Source organism: Camelus bactrianus, chromosome 11 (genome assembly GCF_048773025.1).
Source record: "Camelus bactrianus isolate YW-2024 breed Bactrian camel chromosome 11, ASM4877302v1, whole genome shotgun sequence".
NCBI classification, from domain to species: Eukaryota; Metazoa; Chordata; class Mammalia; order Artiodactyla; family Camelidae; genus Camelus; species Camelus bactrianus.
The window spans coordinates 26,220,111-26,234,166 of record NC_133549.1 but is presented as its reverse complement, the minus strand read 5'-3'; the positions used below and the strand labels follow the sequence as shown (position 1 = coordinate 26,234,166).

At 45.2% G+C, this 14,056-nt stretch overlaps 1 protein-coding gene across 2 annotated transcripts in view; it reads left to right on the top strand.

Annotated features, from left to right (window-relative positions):
- The first annotated feature begins 258 nt into the window (after window positions 1-258).
- PLPP4 (phospholipid phosphatase 4) overlaps window positions 259-14,056 on the top strand; it is a 114,517-nt gene continuing 100,719 nt past the window's right edge. Inside the window, exon 1 of one of the 2 annotated variants that reach the window (XM_074374463.1) lies at window positions 259-679. In XM_074374463.1, the coding sequence (XP_074230564.1) occupies window positions 624-679 (56 nt within the window). In that variant the 5' untranslated portion in view covers window positions 259-623. The remainder of the gene's footprint in view (window positions 680-14,056) is intronic. The other variant, XM_074374462.1, reaches the window with a different exon arrangement.

Here is a 14,056-nt window from a genome sequence, read left to right as displayed (position 1 = left end):
GAACACTGGGTACCAGGGCTGTCAGGGACCCAAGAGAATCCCCAGAGCGCTCTCCTACTACCTGCCCACGTGGGCGCGTGTGCCAGGGAGCGAGAGAGCAGAGAGCGGGAGCCGGAGGCCGAGCGGGGAGACGCACAAGGGCCGCAGGCAGAGACCCAGCGAGTGCGCTGCCTGGGCGCGGAGCCCAGGGGCCGCCCACCGGCCGGGGAGCCGGGGAGCGCGCAAGGGAGGCGGCGGCGGCGGTGGCGGCGGCGGGGCTTCCCCGGGCTTCCCCTCCCCGGGCCGCCAGCGCACTGCGCGGGCTGAGGGCGCGGAGGCGGCGCCCGGCGCGGGGGAGCGGGGAGTCCCCGAGGCGCCCTCCGCTCGGCGCGGGGCGGCGGGGCCGAGAGCGTCGGGGGCGGCCAGCGCGGTGTCCCCGAGCCCCGGAGCCTGAGGCGGGAGGCTTGGGCTGAGCCCTCCCCGCCGCCCGCCCGCCCCCTCCCAGCGCCCGCCTCCCGCCCCCGCCCGCGGCCTGGAGCGCGCCTCCCTCGCCGCCCCGGGTCTGGCGAGTCGGCGCCGGCCGAGCTGCGGGAGCCGCCGAGAGCACCAGCCGCCGCCACCGCGAGAGCTGCTCCGGCCGCGCCATGAGAGAACTGGCCATCGAGATCGGGGTCCGAGCCCTGCTCTTCGGGGTCTTCGTGTAAGTAGCGGCGCGCCGCGGGCGGGGGAGCACGGACGCGGGGACCCGCGGACCGAGCGTCTCTGCGCCCCAAGTTTGTTTGCGCCACGGCGTCCCTCCGGGGCCTGGATTCGAGGTCCCCTCCCCTCCCAGCGCCGGAGATGCGTCTTAGGGAACCAAGAGAGATCCTCCGGGTCCCTTCTTGGGACTCTGGGCGCAGAGGCACCCGCGCGCGCTGGGCTGAAACGTGTTCCCGCCACCCCCATCGCGCCAGGCCGGCCGGCCGCTCGGGTCCCCTCGCCGTAGCCTTTCGCCGGCTCTGCACCACCTGCCGGGGGATTCAGGGCTGCTCCCCTGGACGCAGGCGCGCACCCTTGCTGGCTCCCTCGGGAAGTTTCTCCCTGTGCGTGATCTTCCGATCCCGACGTTTGCAGTCTTTGCTCCTGGCCGCATCTCTCATTGTACCCCGCTGTGCCCAGGGCCAGGGTTGGTCTCCTGCCGTGTCCCTGGCTTTGGCGCCCGGGGTCCTGATGAGCGTTTTCTCTGGAGGTGTTTGCGGTTCTTATCCCGTTGGAAAACTGTTGCTGTGGTGGCTCGGGGGCCGCAGCCCGGGGTGTGGACTCTGTACGCCCGAAGTTCTGTGCCGAGTCGGAGTCCATATCCTCTTACGGTGCAGGCCGGGACCCTTGCGGGCAGCAGCGAAGTGGCCCGAGGGCTCTGAGCGGCGAGTACCTGGAAATAGCGGTCTTGGAAAGAAGAGGGGGCGCTGGCGCGGGTTCTATCAGAAACGTTTGAGCCTCAGTGCTCCCTGGGGACCCACCGCCCACCTCCTCCGGGCCCAAGCAGCAGGGAGCTGGCACCTCTCTGCCTTTCAGATCCAAGCCCAGAACACAGGCTCAGACCGACTTCACAGCCCCCTGTCATCCCCTGTCACCTAGTCTCCCACATCTACACCTGTCCCTCCATTAGCGGGTCAGGTTCTCTCTCCTCCTTTGCCCATGACTGTTTTCAGATACATTTTAAATATTAAAGTTGCATGAACTTTCTGGTTTTGCCAGTTTTTTGATTTTGTTATGTTCTAAGCCCACTGAGCCATTCCAACCAGGAGGATTTCTGCCCGGAATCCAGAGTCACTGGAAGCAGGTGGGAGGCTGTGAGGCGACTTCTGTTCCCTGCAGCCCAGGGTATACACGTGGAAAGAAATGCCCTTTCTTGCATGTTTTTCTTTACGAGGGACTAAATTCATCCAGCGTGTTTATTCACCGCATCAGAAAAAAGCCGTGAGTTTCCCCAGATGCAGAAAAGCCTCCACTCCCAGCTTCAGGCTAAACACTAGTGTTATTCAGTGGGGAGAAGGAAGCAGAACTTCTGTTGGGTCTTGATGCACTTGGGAAAACAGAAAACACTTTCCCCACCTCTTGGTCTATTTTCCTACCTTTGGAATATACATTAAAACTAGTACGTGCCTTGTGGTCAGTTGGGGACAGTTTCCACTTGGCAGGAAGGTTAAGCCCCATTAAATTATTATGTTAATGATGAAGTAGTGTTCAGTGCACAGTAGAATTTACCATTTGCTGCGTGAATATTTGTGTGAGTAATGCTGAAATAAAGTGAGGTCGGCTCTTTGGCTGCCTGTTTTGATTGCCGCTAGGAATTGTCAAATAAAGAAAGGGGTCCAATAATATGTAAATGTTTATATTGTTTTAAGATTTCCCTTCAAATATCCCTCCAAACATTAATGAGATGTTTACAAAAATATAATGGTCTGTGCAGTGGATTTGAAATCTTGATAATTATCATTTTATGTGCTTCTTGCTTTCTCTAGGGATGTTATGTAAAAACCAGGCAGTTTATTATATTCCTTTCTCCAAACTTCCCCTTTGTATTAATTACTTAATTGGGGATCTGCTGTCACCCAAAGGGATATGCTTGGGTGCTGATGGCATTTTTGGATGATTCCCTGGTTTCATTTCAAATTGGAAATGTGAACAGTGTGCCCAACTTGTGGCTCTTTTACCTGCAAAGACCAGCTTTGGTATCAGTGTGAGACTCCCTGGGTGAGAATCCTGGATGCTCAGATGCTATTACCATCAGGCAGATAACGACTTCCGGAAGGACTGGCTCGGAGCACACAGATACAGACGACCCTTTGTTTTCTCAGATGAGCTTCTGGCGAGATGACAGAGGCTGACTTTCGGGGGAAGCTTTATTCTTCCATTGCCTGCACTGGTCTGATGGCAGGCTTCAGTGGCTTGTACCTACCTCTGCTCTTCATGAAGGTGGTGGTTCTTAGTCACAGAGCATCACTTGAGTAGATTTCGAAAGTCCCCCCCAGGCAAGCTGAATCCAGTTTCTCTGCTGTTGGATCCCAACTTAGCTGATATTATCTGGTTCTGCTTGGTGTATGTACCCCTTTTCTCAGAATAAGAGAATAACCTTTGGTGGGGGGATTCCTTACTTCTTTGCAAACTTGTGCCTCTGGAGCAACATCTCGTGTAGAGGCACCTGATCTCTGATCATATTTGCTCTGCGTAAGAGCAGAATCCCACCCTGCAATGCCCACGTGCTCCCGTAGATTTGAAGTTAGTGCTAATGAAATGCATTTTTGGATCCAGAGGTAGTAGGAACATATGCTTTTCCTTATTCCCTTAAGGATCCAGTTTTCTGTCTGTTGACCAGGTTTAGTGCTGAGCTTTGATGATATGGGGTCCCCAGAGGATGCTTTCCATAGGATGCTCTCCATAGATCACCCCAGAGGTCCTCAGTCCTGCCTGAGAGGATCAAATCACTGAGAAGAAAATTAGTAATGAGTGAAGCAGATCAGGACTGGCACATAAAGTTTAACCTAACAGGAAATAAATTGGTTCGAGGAATCAATGTTTAGGAAAAATCAAAGTACGATGTGTAGCTTTGCGGCTGAATTGAGTGCTGTGAGGCTTGTGGTCTTTGCTCTTACTTAGGGACTGGGGCAGAGCAGAGGGAAGGGGCATCCGTGGGCTTCCTCTGTCCTGCTGCCACCCAAGATGCCAGCAGAGACTCTGTGTGTGTTTCTGCACCTGCCAAAGCCTGCCAAATTCAAGCAAGCGCAGTGTGGAAACGGTGGCCAGTCAGCAGTCCCACGACCAACGGTGCACCACTAGTGGTGCACTACGTCCACTTTTACTGTTGTCACCAGGATGATAACTACTGTTTATTGAGGGCTTACTTTTAGCCAGGCACTAATGAAGATAAATCGCATATACCGTTTAACCCTTATATGCACCTGATTAAGGTGGGGTATTGATATTTCTGCTCATGGATGAAGAAACTGAAGTACAGACAGATTAAGGGACTGTCCGAGTTACAGAGCTAGTAAGGGCACTGAGATCTAAATCTAGATCCTTCACCTGTGTGGTCTGGACTCTCAGTCACCTCACTGTACTGCTTCAGAAGAAAACAGCAGCCGACATTGGTCAGCAGAGGGCTTGCTATCTGCCAAAGGCATTCCATGTGATTTCTCTTTTAAGCCTCATTTCACTTGAGGGGATCCTCTTAATTTCCCCTCCTTGACAAGTAAGGAAGCCAAGGTTTAGAAAGGTTAAGTAGCTTGCCTGTAGCTACTCAGCTAGCAGGAGGTACATGTGGTTTCAAACAGGCGGTTGATCCCCGGTCCCAAAGCTGCTGGGATAGAATGTGTCCAGCTCCAGGCTTCCAGGTTGGAGCCCAAGGGACCACATTCTAGAAGCGATCCCCTTACGTGGCCTGTTATCTCCAAGGAAGCGCTCATGTGTGGGGAGAGATGTCACTCTAGTTCTAAAATCATACTCTCAGGATGAGGCCTCCATGGAGGAGGGTGCCGGTTGTGGTTCAGATTCCCTGATTGGGCTTGTTACAGATTTTGAGGGGTCTTCCTTAGGGCTTTGGAGCCCAGAGGAAAAGATGCTGTGAGGAAGTTGCTGGTAAAAACGTTAAAGAACTGGTGCCGTTTTCTCTTGCTGCTTCTTGGCCGTTGCCCTCCAGGACATCAGTGAAGTCCGAAAACCCTTTATTTACAGCACTGCAGAAAGGACCCTGGAAATATGACAACTATCTGAGATGCTGACGTGGGGAGGGAGGGGGTGCGGGGGTGGGGAAGATGATCTGCCTGTTTTATTTGTGAGCCTGGGGTCCTCAATGCCTCCCTCTGTCCCTCCATCCCTCCCTCCTTCTTCCTCTCCCTCCCTGTGGCTCCCGGAGGTGCCCTGTCTGGGCATGTTCCACCAGGAGCTGGCAGTCTGTTCAGGATGCCCGGCTGCTCAGGGAATGGCGTTTGCCTCACCTCAGGTCAGTTCAGTGACCTTCTTTGAGCACTTCCTACGCAGGAGGCCTGTGCCGGATGCTGGGGTGACTGGGGGAGGAGGGCCAGGGGCCCCCGAAGGAGCTCACAGCCTGACAGAGCAAGCGTGCTGGGCACCACTGTTTGTTATTTTCCTCTGTGTAATCCCTGGTTTTGAAAGTTTTGCCTACAAATGTTTCTCTTTTATCATTCATGCAGACGACTGATGCGTGCTTGGCATCTTCTGGGAGCCTGCAGTGGGAGTAGTTATTTTCCTTCCCCTTCGTTAGTAAACTTTAGTTCGTGCAATTCCAGACAGACACCGGGAAGCTTGGAGCTTTAGCCCATCCAGGTGACTTGCTTGAGGGCACTGACTGTCAGGCGGATTTTTGGAATATTGACAGTAACTAACAGGTCTTCCTCTATTACTCCTAAGAGTCCAGTTTAAGACTCCAGGTCGGGGGATGGTTCGAGTAGTTGGAGCCCAGTGCTCAGATTTACTGAGAAGGAGGAGTCAGTTGGTCCTGGGAGGAATGAGAAGGTGGAGAAGGGTGCTAGGGAAGGCGGCTCGGAGCTGACATCCCCACCTGAGTCTGGAGCAGCGCGTGGTGGGTACAGAGTGCCTCGGCCCAAGAACATTCCTGCAGATGGAGCCCCTGGAGCAAAAGCCCAGAGGCGCATTTGGGTGGGTTCAGGTCACCAAGTGTGGCCTCCGCACGGAGTGTGGGTTTTGGGGGCGGTAAGAGTGGCAGGAAATGAGCCTGGGACAAGAACGTGGATGGTCTCAAGGGCCCTGCCGGGAAGCATGGATGTTCCCTGGGAGGCACTGATGGGGAGCCCTGGGAAGTTTGAAACAAAAAAGCACCATGATCAGATCCGTGCCCAGTAGGGGAAAGCAGGTGTTCCCTTGGCACACAGGCCCTATTTCCTTTTGCAAGTGACCATGCACAGCTCAGTTACCACCGCTGGGCCCCACCAAGCTCTCTCGGAGCCCGGGAGTCAGCCCCTTCCATGCAGGCTGCACGTCTGGAGGCTGCGTCTCTGTCTTCTTTGCTTTCCCCACTTTCCCACCTGTGTGGTCGGTGCCTCATGAGCTCACCAGATGCCAAGACATCACTTGCTGTCCAGCGATAATGTTTAGAGCCCTCTGAGGGTTCTGCATTCGTCCAGAGCAAGGCTCCTGGAAGGGCGGCTTGCTGACCACCTGCATCTAAATTAACTGGGGCCCAGTTCAGCTTTAACTGAATCAACAGATGGAATGGAGCCCCAGGAATCTGCATTTTCAGCAGGTGAGCCTCTGTCCACCACATTTGGGAACCGCAGTTGTGCAGTTTACAGTAGCTTGAGACCCTCGTGTGGTCGAGGGTCTCCTCTGGTTCTTTGCTTCTTTCTGACCACATGGGAGACTGCAGTTCCCAGACCCCTGCCTTGAGGTGGGGCCATGGGCAACATGGGTGGAATGACAGGTCTCACCTCCAGGTTGAGGCAGCATCCGTCCCCTTTAGTGGCCCGTCACTGTCCTTCTCTGTTGGTGGTGAGCACGGAGCTATGTGTTGAGATGACGGGGGCAAGATGCAGGCAGCAGGACAGCTGCTATTGGAGTGGACTCTGTGGGACAGAAGGAAACTTTCCACATTAACTGTGATTTGGGGACTCATTAGCTACTGTAGCAGAAGTCTGTTCTCTCTGACAAATCACCTGTAGTAATTTTGCTCGCTCTCCAGAAACAAAGGGTTGTTTAAGGCCAAATGTAAATGACAGACCATGGGCTTTGGAGCTGGACAGGTCTATGTTTGGATTTTGGCTGTGCTATTAACTAGCAAGTTGCCTAAAACCTCTGAACCTTGGTTTCTTCATGTGGGAAATGGCACTAATTCCTACTTCATTGGGTTTTATTAAATAAGGTGCTGTAAGTGCCTATGGTATGTGTACCAACACTTAGGTGTGCTCTCCCCACTCTTGTGACTTCCTGTTACGTATCCATCGTGTCTAGGAATGGCATTGTAGTGTAGGGGTCACCGTCGTGGCCTTTGGCATTGGGTTACCAGGGCTTGAATTCTGGTTTGCCACTTAACTGTGAGCCTTTTAGTGAAGTATTTACCCCACTTCAGTCCGTGTTTCCCCATCTTTTTGACAGGAATATTAACAGCATCCACGAACCCAAGTCTTGTGAATATTAAACGAGACGAGTAATGTGATTACTATTATCCATTTGTTAAGTTGAATCCATGAGGTACATGAACGAGAAATGCCATAGGTGGCTAATGAGACTCTTAGTACAAATGATTTACTGCAAGATTTCTATAAAATAATAAACTCCTTTAAATATATTGCAAATGGTTCCTTTTAGCCCCCAAAACTGAGGTATGAAACTGGCCAGGAGTTCATTCAGTGAGCTGTACCCCATGTCGCCGCGTGGGTGGCTTGCTGTCTGATGGGAGGGGGAGAGGTGCCTCAGCCCTGTGGCTTCTCAGTGGTGACAAATTGCTGCCCTTTTACAGCAGTGATTCTAGGACATTGAATCCAAAGTGTTATCAGCCTAACTGCATTAGATAACGTGTGAGGAAAATGCCGCGTTCCCATCACTTACTTCCGAGTCTGTGTTCACCACGCAGGGTTCTGCTCGGAGCCTGGTCCACACTGTTCTTTTCACCAGCCGCCCCCTCCTCGCCCACTCGGCGCATGATGGACCAAGCATGCCCAGTGCTTCTCCCCCGCCTGGGACGGCGTCTGCTTTGTCATCTGATAAATGGAGATTCCTTCTGTTTGAAATATTATTTGCCACTGTAAAATGAGTCAGCTGTACCCAGAATTCTGAGAATTGATGGTGTTTTTCTACAGGGAGATAAATGCTTGTAACACCATAGAAGGAGATCATTAGTTTCATAGTTTGTGGATAAAGTTATCTCAATCAGTTATAAAGATTATGCCTTTTACGACCCACCCAAGGCTCATAAAAGCACCGTACCTCTGTTTTTCTATGATAGTGTTTTTAAATATGAAAATCATCTTGGTAATATTGCTCCTTTAAAAAATATAATCTTGGCGTTCTGTGGGTGAATTAGAAACACTGGTTCACAGTGAGCAAGTGAATTGGTACAGGACTGGGAGATGGGTGAGCAGGAAGTGGGGAGGAACTGGGGCCGTGGAGCCGGGGAACCGCTCCATCGCACTCTTTTGATGTGTGACTGTGAAAATTGTCCTGCCGAGGTGAGGGACCGGCTGTTATTCTGTCTCCAGTGAAGACAAAGGAGCAAGAAACAGGGTCAGAAGCTACAGGAGCATCTAGGCTGGTTTTCAGGAAGGTAGCAGCCTGCTGATCAATGCTAGATGTATCTTTCTCCTTTACCAGAGGAGAGGGTCGTTAAAACATGTTTTTATTGCAGTATTAGTTTGAACCATATGAAATTGCTGATGTGTGACTGTTTTGACCTACAAAAATGGGAATTTCATTTAATTCAACCTAAAAATAATGTATACAAAGGCAAGTCATGATGTATAATATACAGCTGCCCAGAATACCCTCCACTCGCTAAGCCCCCTTCCACCACCTCCGAGAGTCTCCACCACTCTGACTTCTAACACGGTTTTGAACTCTGTGTAAATGGCATCATACAGTGTGTACTCATTTTTTTACTTTTTTTGGGGGGAGGGGTGCTTAGCATGCTTTTGAGACTCATTCATGTTGTGCATAGTTGTAGATTGTTAATTCTCGTTGCCCTAGAGTGTGTCATTGCGTGACGGTACCTCTTTATTTACTCATTTTATAGGTATCATTTATGGATGTTTGGATTATTTACTGTTCTTGGCTATTAAGCATAATAATGCTCTTGTTTTTAATGAATACATTTGTAATTTCTTTGGGATATCTCCTGACGAATGGAAATGCTGGGTTACTCATCTGAAGTTTTTAAAGAGGATTTGGCTTCCTTTTATGCAGCTCAAAGACTAAAAGAGAGCTCTTGTCTGTATGCTGCTTTAATCTTGATCCCTTGAACAGTTACTTTGTGTAAAGCATGTGGTAGCTCCAGTGAATGACATGAGGATGCCTAGCGCTGGGATCCCACCCAGTGGGAGGGCAGACAGCATAGCGCCAAAATCAGCGCATGGGCTTTGGAGTTCAATCCTGACTGCTGATTATGATGATGTGCCCTGGCATCCTCATCTGTAAGGTGAGGACAAGGTATCACTGCCCAGGAGGCTGTAAAGATGAAGGGATGTAATGTACACAGGTGCCTGCTATGAAACTGGCACATGGTAGGCGTTAAAGCCAATCTCCTTTCCTCCCTCCATCTCTGTCCCCTCCAATGGGGAGGTGGAGATACAGGCCAATAAAAGACACTTACTGTCACAATGTAATGAGCGTAGCTGTCAGTACCATAGCAGGGCTGAACCTGGAAGTTTGGGGAGGACATTCTGAATAATTGTTCAAGTAGCCATTGGGAAAAAGAAATGGCTGGTATGTGAATATGTGTAGGTATCTTTTTATTGACCTATATCTCCATCTTGGTTAAAGGAAACAAGCTTTAACACCGCGTGCCAGCTTTGTACTAGGTCCCTGTCACACCCTGGGTGATTTAATCTTTGCACTCCCCACCCCGAGGGGGCGATGCTGTTGTCGTAATTTATGAAGTTACTAGTTCTGGATTTGCAGATGCCAACTACTATATATACAATAGATAAATAATAAGGTCCTACTGCATAACACGGGGAACTATATTCAATACCTTGTAATGGCCTATAATGAAAAAGAATAAAAAGGAAAATATAGATATGCATATATGTGTAAATGAATCACCATGCTGTGCACTAGAAATGAACATAACATTGTAAATCCACTATACTTCCATTTAAAAAGTGTTTTGAAAAAACAGTTAATGCTCCTCATATACAGAGAACTCTTACCGATCAATGCGAGAAGGAAAGAGCTCTTCAAAAAAGGGAACTAACAAAATGCAAATAACCAATACTTGTTTAAATCTTTGATTTCCACAGAAGTGCAAGATATGCATCTAAAAACAATAAAATGCATTGCATATAGCTTAGCACAAGCTTTTTATGGGCTACAATGAACAAATGCACAGCTGTTAAAATTAGTTTTGTAGATAACTATTTGTTAGCTTGGGGAAAACACCCATAAACTGTTGTTAAGTGATAAAAAACAGGTTACATAAGAGTGCATAATGCTACTGTAATGTGGTAATGTAATAAAATCAATTTGTGTCTGTATCTGTAAGAAAAATAGCTATAAAGATGAACAACAAAAGCTTAATGGTGGTTATTTCTGGCTGATGGGATTATGTTTGCCTTTTTCTTTACACCATTTATTGTCTAAGTTATTTTACAGTAAATATTTATTACTTTCATGCATAATTAGAAAAATCAATTTGGATGTTTCCTCTTATGGGGGAAAAAAAGAAGCTAATGAAGTATCCTCAGATAGGGCACTGGATGATTCTTTTGTGATTACTTTAGAAACATCTGAAGTGGGGATGTGTCAAAAATCAACCTCTATGTTTTATATCAACTAAAATATTTAAAGGAAAATCAGAAAGTAAGGATTAACATGCAGGATGTGCAAGGTTGTAGTGAAATGGATATGATCAGATGCTGCAAGTGGGATTATAAATGGATATAACCCATTTGAAGAACAATGTTGCAGTGCACAGACAGCAGTAAAATTATTCCTTTCCTTTGACTCAGAACTGTTAAAAAAATATGTTGAAGCTCTGCTGTAAAAGATACAAAATCCTCATATATAAAGATGTTCATTGCTGTGTTTCATACAAAGCAGATGCATTTGTCAAATAAGAATAAAATAACCTCGAATGGTCAACATTTGAAGAATGGTTTGGTAAATTATGGATTCAAATAAATATTAGATAGCTACTAAAGTAATCACTTTGAAAATCATGAGGAAACACGGTAAAAATTTATGATGTAATAGTTAAAGAAAGAACTATACAAAAATATATTTCCAGACTACAGGAAATATGTCTGACTTGGGAAAATATTAGAAAGAATTGTACAAAAGTGAATGTGATGGGGATGAATGTGTTTCCATTCACGTGAACAATATTTTAAGATTATAAAATAGTTTAAAAATTAAAATAGAAAAAATGCAAGTTTCCCTGAACTCGTGCACTTCTGTAAGTTCCATTCCCTTCACTTTTAAAAGTTAAACTTTTAAACACATATTCTAATGTAAAAAAATTGAGAACACATTTTGTCGATCGTTTAACTGTTTTTACTTACTACATCTTGGAGGTATTTTCTGTCTCTATAGATCTACTTGATTCTTTTTGCTGGCTGTCTAGTGTTCCATTGTGCTAACTTGTTCCCAGAATTTTAGGGTGTTTTCATCTTTTGCTATGACAAACAACATTACAACTGTGCATATATAATGTAAGGTACCTATTAAAGTATTGTGATAAACTTGTGCAAATGAAATATCTGGGTCAAAGGCCACAAGTATTTTAAATTCTGATGGGCACTGCCAAATTGCCACCCAGAGGGCTATACATACTTCTATTCTACCAGTAGTTCAAAGGTGTCTGTATTTTGACATCCTTGCCAATGCTAGATGTTATTAATGTTTTATATTTATGCCATGGGAGGGAATATAACATTTGCATCTTTTCACCTGTGTATTAGAAATTTATATTTTTTAAGTGAAATATCTGGCATTTCCCTTTATCCATGCTTTTATTGGATCTTCAGATTTATCTTGTTAATGTGTAGGAGTACTTTATTCCTTATAGATATTAATCTTTTATTTTATAAATTGCAATTTTTTTCCACCTCTATGGTTGACTTTCAAGTTTCTTTGGAATTGATAGAAATCATGGTGCACATTTTAATGACGTAGTTGAATCTATCAATCTTTTTCTTTATGGTTTCAGAGTTTCTGCCCTATTTGGAATCATTTCTCATCTAAAACAGAAATATTCTCCTATATTGCCTAGTATTTTATAATTTCATTCTTCAATTTTAATTCTTTAATGTGTGAGAATTTTTTAAACGTATGGAGTGAGGTAGAGGATATAACTTTTTTCTTGCGTGTGGCTTGTCAATTATGAAATAGACATTGTTTTCTCAGTGACATCTTTCTCATACAAATTTCCGTATGTCCATGAACTGCAAGTGAATTCTATTCTGATTATCTGTTTGCCTGATTGTGGCTCAGTATAACATTTTAATTATTCTAGTTTTATAGTATGTTTAGATATCTGAGGGGAAATAGCCCCTTCTCCCTGGGAAGGAACATAGCACAGTGGTTAAGACTGCCAGATCCAGAGCCAGGCTGCCTGGGTTCAAAGCACTGATATGCTGTTTACTAGTTATGTGAATGTGGGCAGATTGCTTTAACTCTCTGGGCTTCAGTTCCCTACTCTTAAATATGGGGATAATCATATGTGCTAAAATAGTTTCATTGAACTGAGATCAGAGATTGTGGCTTGTGTGATTTCTGTGTTATATAATTTGTTATGGTTTTCTGTATGGCCACAGACATGGTCAATTTTTAAATTTACACACTGTAAATTTTTGTAAATTTACATAGTTTGAATATAATGAATAGGTTCTGTTTAGTGAGCACTAAGCTATAAATATATTAAAGGAAGTTAGCTGTGCTATTCAAATCCTCATATTTTCACTCTTTTAAATTTGTTCTTTTTAATGTGAAGATATGCTCCCTCTGTCAGACTAGGGTAATTAAAGCTTTCACTTTTTTTTTTTTTGGAGATAACTGATCTTTCATTGTATTGCTGCCAACTTAGTCTCTGTTTTCTTTAAGTGGTACTTCTTTTTTATGTTTTTTTCCTCTCTTATTTCTTGCTTTAGCTGAATAGCTTAAGTTTTGTTACCTCCCCTTTATTTCCTTTAATGATTTGGAGATCCAATTCCTATGTCTACATTTCTAGTTAGTGTTCTTGAATTTTTTTCCTTCTGATGAGTTGAACATTTTATTATTACAAAGTTTACATCTTTATTTTAATATTCCTTATCTTGAAGTCTTTTTTATCTGATATTAATATATAGCTACATTATCTTTCTTGAGATTAATGTCTGCACAGAATGTATTTTTCAGTCCCTTTACTTTCAACCTATCTGTATTTTTATGTTTCATGTATGACTCTTATAAATAGCTTTTGGTTTTACCTTTTAATTTTAGCCAGGCTGGCCAATCTCTGCCACTTAATTGGAGTGCTTAAGCCATTTACAGTTAATGCAGCTGGTATGGTTGGGTTTAAGCCTACTGCCTTGGTACTTGCTTTTCATTTATTCCATTTGTACAAAAACAAATTCAAGAATACAGAATACCTTTTCTGTATTCTTTTAGGCTAATCAAATACTTGTTAGCATTCCCTTTTATCTTCTTTACTGTGCTTAAGTTATACCTCTTTAAAAAATTTTAGTAGTTTCCCTACAGATTTCAATATGCATTTTTTAAACTTGTCACCGTTAAGTCAGTATTACACCATTTCACATGCTATGTAAAAATCTTTTTTGAAAGCATTTTTTTCTCATGCCTTTGATTCATTGTTGTAGATTTCACTTTTCTGTGTAAGTCCCATAGAACGTTTAAATTATTTCTGTCTTTAGTAATTAGTATACTTTTACAGAAACCACATTTTTAATGTCTATTTACCCACATAGTTACGATCTCAAGTACTTTTTATTACTTCCTTAAGATTTGGTTTTCCCTTCAGGATTTCATCCCTTCAGCCTGAATAACATCCTTTAGCATTTCTTATAGTGTAGGTTTGCTAGAAATGAATTCTCTTGTCTTTTGTTTTATTGGCATTCTTTATTTTGCTTTTACTTTTGAAAGGTATTTTTGTTGGATATAGAATTCTAGGTTGACAGTTTTCTTTCAGCATTTTAGAGATGGCTTTGGATTGTCCTGTAGATTGCATCATTTCTGGTGAGAAGTCAGCCGCCACTGTTACTGTTGCTTTCCTGAATGTCATGTGTTTTCTTGTTGGCTGCTTTGAAGACTTCCTCTTCATTTTTGGTTTTCAGCAGTTTGGCTATGATGTGTCTAGGTGGGTCTCATTTGTATTTTTCCTGCTTGGGTTTGTGGAGATTCTTGGAGCTATGGT